The 3354-nt window shown below is 36.8% G+C and overlaps 1 protein-coding gene across 1 annotated transcript; it reads left to right on the top strand.

Moving 5' to 3' along the window:
- Positions 1 to 678: 678 nt before the first annotated feature.
- Positions 679 to 3128, top strand: LOC143609016 (protein kinase PINOID-like). The gene is made up of 2 exons (XM_077083890.1): positions 679 to 1432; positions 2179 to 3128. Exons 1-2 carry the CDS (start codon positions 828 to 830, stop codon positions 2936 to 2938), a joined length of 1365 nt encoding a protein of 454 aa, XP_076940005.1. The 5' UTR covers positions 679 to 827; the 3' UTR covers positions 2939 to 3128.
- The last annotated feature ends 226 nt before the right edge of the window (positions 3129 to 3354 follow it).

Below are 3354 nucleotides of genomic sequence, written 5' to 3'. Positions count from 1 at the left end.
TGACCTACCCGAGTTCCAAATAAGCATTTATTTATTTATCTACAATAATGTTAGAAATCCCAAGAGTTAGCGGCCGAAAGGAATGATAAAGCTGAAACCCAACCTCACACATCACAATCGGTCAACATGAAATTTCAAGCCATGTGATTCTCCAACCCAAGGAGCCGCCAACAGAGGCACAACTTATGACGAGGCAGGGGTGTCTCCAGTCACGCCTTTTTTTACATTTCGTAAGGTTAATTTTCACGATTGTTTTCAAAAACAATTATAGGTATTTAGCTCGGTCACTTCTTAGTGGCTTCAATCACCTCTATTACTTAACCTAGTCTTCGTCACTAGCTGTTAAACAAGCAAACAACCCGACTAAACCGAACCCTGAACCTGAAGACACCATAAACACCTCCAAGGTTTAGTAAATGATATCTACTAAATAAATAAAAAAAGTAAGATTATTTTAAAATTAAAATTAAAAGCTTATGGGAAACATATATTATCCTGAAAAATTCTGATACAATTTCTGATACCATTAGCTTAGCATAGTAGCCCCAATAGACTACTAGAGAGAATGAAACAGAAGCAACAATCTTCTCATGCTCACAGTCTCTCTCACGTGCCACGAAGCCTCCTCCTGCGTCACTAATCCCACCTTCAGCACGTGCGACTCCTACATACCTCTCACACCTTCAAAGTAAATAATCTCATTCTCCACTCTCCGTACGACATCGTCTTAATTACACCCAACAACCTTCTTCTTCCCTCATTCATTTTACCTCATCTCTATATATATTGTAATCGTTTAACATCGTTATTATTATTATTATTAAATAATGTTATTAGAGCTTCCAAAGGACCAACCAGAAGGCTATAGTCAGAGTTCAATGAGCAGCGACAGCTGCACTAGCTTCAGCCGGTTATCATTCGACGCATTGGACTCATCGACTCGACCGATGTACTCGCCGGAGAGTATGGCGGTGAAGCCACACCGCTCTTCAGAGTCGTCGTGGCAGGCGATAAGATCAATGGTGATCAAACGCAACGGTAGTGAAGGACATTGCTTCGACAGCAGAAACGGTTTAAGCTTTAGGGACTTCACTCTAGTCCGCCAGATCGGTAGCGGTGACATAGGTAAAGTTTACCTATGCAAGCTACGAAATGATAATGATAATGATAATGAAGATGGTGACAAAAAAGGGTGTTATTATGCTATGAAAGTAGTAAACAAGGAAGTCTTGGCGCTAAAGAAAAAGATCCAGAGAGCTGCTACCGAGAAGAAGATTTTGAATATGCTTGATCACCCGTTTTTGCCTTCGTTGTATGCGCAGTTTGAAGCTTCGCATTTCTCGTGTGTTGTTATGGAGTATTGTTCGGGTGGAGATTTGCATTCTTTGCGGCATTTACAGCCGCGTAAACGCTTTTCTCTTCCCGCGGCCGGGTAAAAATTACACTAAAAAAATATTACATTTTTTTTTATTATTTTTGATTAAATAATAATTTTTTTATATTTTTATTATTATTACATTTTTTCTCTTTTTTATTTAAAACAATTTTCAACAAATATTAAAAAATTATATCTGGTGAACATAATTTTTCATATTTACAAAAAAAAAATACATTTCTCTAAACTAATCTTTATATTATAGAAACACCACTCACCGAAAAAGTTGCTTATTTGCATTTTAAAAGACAATTTACGAAAACTCGAATTCGAAGTTTTCTTAAGCTTTAAAATAAAACTTTACCGAACATTTTTTGTTTTTTTAAAAACAATTTGTCTTTTTAAAAGACAAATTACAAAAACTCAAATTGAAGTTTTTTTAAGCTTTAAAATGGAACTTTACCGAAAAGTTTTTGTTTTTTTAAGCAAGTTTTAGAACTCTCCTTTAATTAATTTACATTAAATTGATTATGTTATGTTGTATTTGCGTGGTTTTTACACGCAATTTCTTGATTTGTAGTGATCAATTTTGAAAACAACTTTTGGAAGCTACTGAATTTATTAATTTACTAATTATCAGGCTTTTTGACTTTTGTACCTGCAAATTTGCCATTAATAGAGCCTTATTTTTTATCTTTCAAATCGAATATACTGATATTTTAGCTAACTGATTTGAGAGTTCATTTTCATGTACATTTAGTTGTTGATATTAATATTATTTTGATGTATGGTGATGTATTCAGGTTTTATGCTGCTGAGGTATTGGTAGCATTAGAGTATCTACACATGCTTGGTATCATCTACCGAGATTTAAAGCCTGAAAACGTGTTGGTCAGATCGGACGGTCATATCATGCTCACTGATTTTGACCTATCATTATGCTCTGACGCCATTGCAGCCGTCCAATCACAATCTAGTTCATTTTCTCCATCACCGGATTTAACTTCCACCTCATCGGCTGTAACAGTGCCACGTCAGCCCTCTGGTCACTTTTCGTGTCTCCCGAGTCAACTTTTTAGATCTAAAAAAATCCAATCGTTCTCCGCCGCGAAACGGTTGTTCGTGGCGGAGCCCGTGACCGCGAGGTCGTGCTCGTTTGTCGGTACCCACGAGTACGTCGCCCCAGAAGTCGCTTCCGGACGGTCACACGGCAATGCCGTTGACTGGTGGGCGCTTGGGATATTTATTTACGAAATGGTGTATGGGTGTACACCGTTTGCGGGTGTTTCGAATGAGGCTACGTTGCGTAACATTGTGAAAAAGCCGCTAAGGTTCCCAACCGTTTCACCTAACTCGTCGCGGGAAACGCAAGCGCGTGACTTGATATCGAAATTGCTTGATAAGGACCCTGAAAGCCGGTTCGGGTCAAAACGTGGGGCCGCAGATATTAAGACCCACCCGTTTTTTAATGGGTTGAACTTTGCGCTTATCCGGTCGGTGACGCCGCCGGTGATACCACAGCAAATGACGACGGCGACGGCGGCGGCGTTTGACTTCTTTTGAGTAGTGAGATTAATATTGAGGACATTGTAAATATAGTGTAGTTTTATTTTTATTGATTAAGAAGAGGATTATACCCCATTTTAATTTCTAGGAAAAAAATCTTATTTTTAATGTTGGATATCCTCTTTGATTAGATGCTTAAATATCTCACTAGGACATATGTTTAATGCTAAACTAGAGATGTGCTAGCTTGCAATATGGAGAATATAGACCCTACTAATCACTTATTTTAATTTTAAAAAAAAACTATGATATTATACTGAAGTTAAAATGAATGGAATATTCGTTTTTATGTTGTATTGTTTTTTTTTCAATATTAATATATAAAAAAGTTATAAAAATTTAAGAATCGTTAAGGAAAATTGACTTAACGTGGTGTTTAAATAATTGTACCATAGTCTTACTTAGATTTATAA

Source organism: Bidens hawaiensis, unplaced genomic scaffold (assembly GCF_021521415.1).
Source record: "Bidens hawaiensis isolate Kalapana, Puna unplaced genomic scaffold, B.hawaiensis_p1.1 tig00419466_1, whole genome shotgun sequence".
Classification (NCBI taxonomy): Eukaryota; Viridiplantae; Streptophyta; class Magnoliopsida; order Asterales; family Asteraceae; genus Bidens; species Bidens hawaiensis.
Note: the sequence above shows the minus strand (reverse complement) of the source record. Positions and strands in the feature narration are given on the sequence as shown.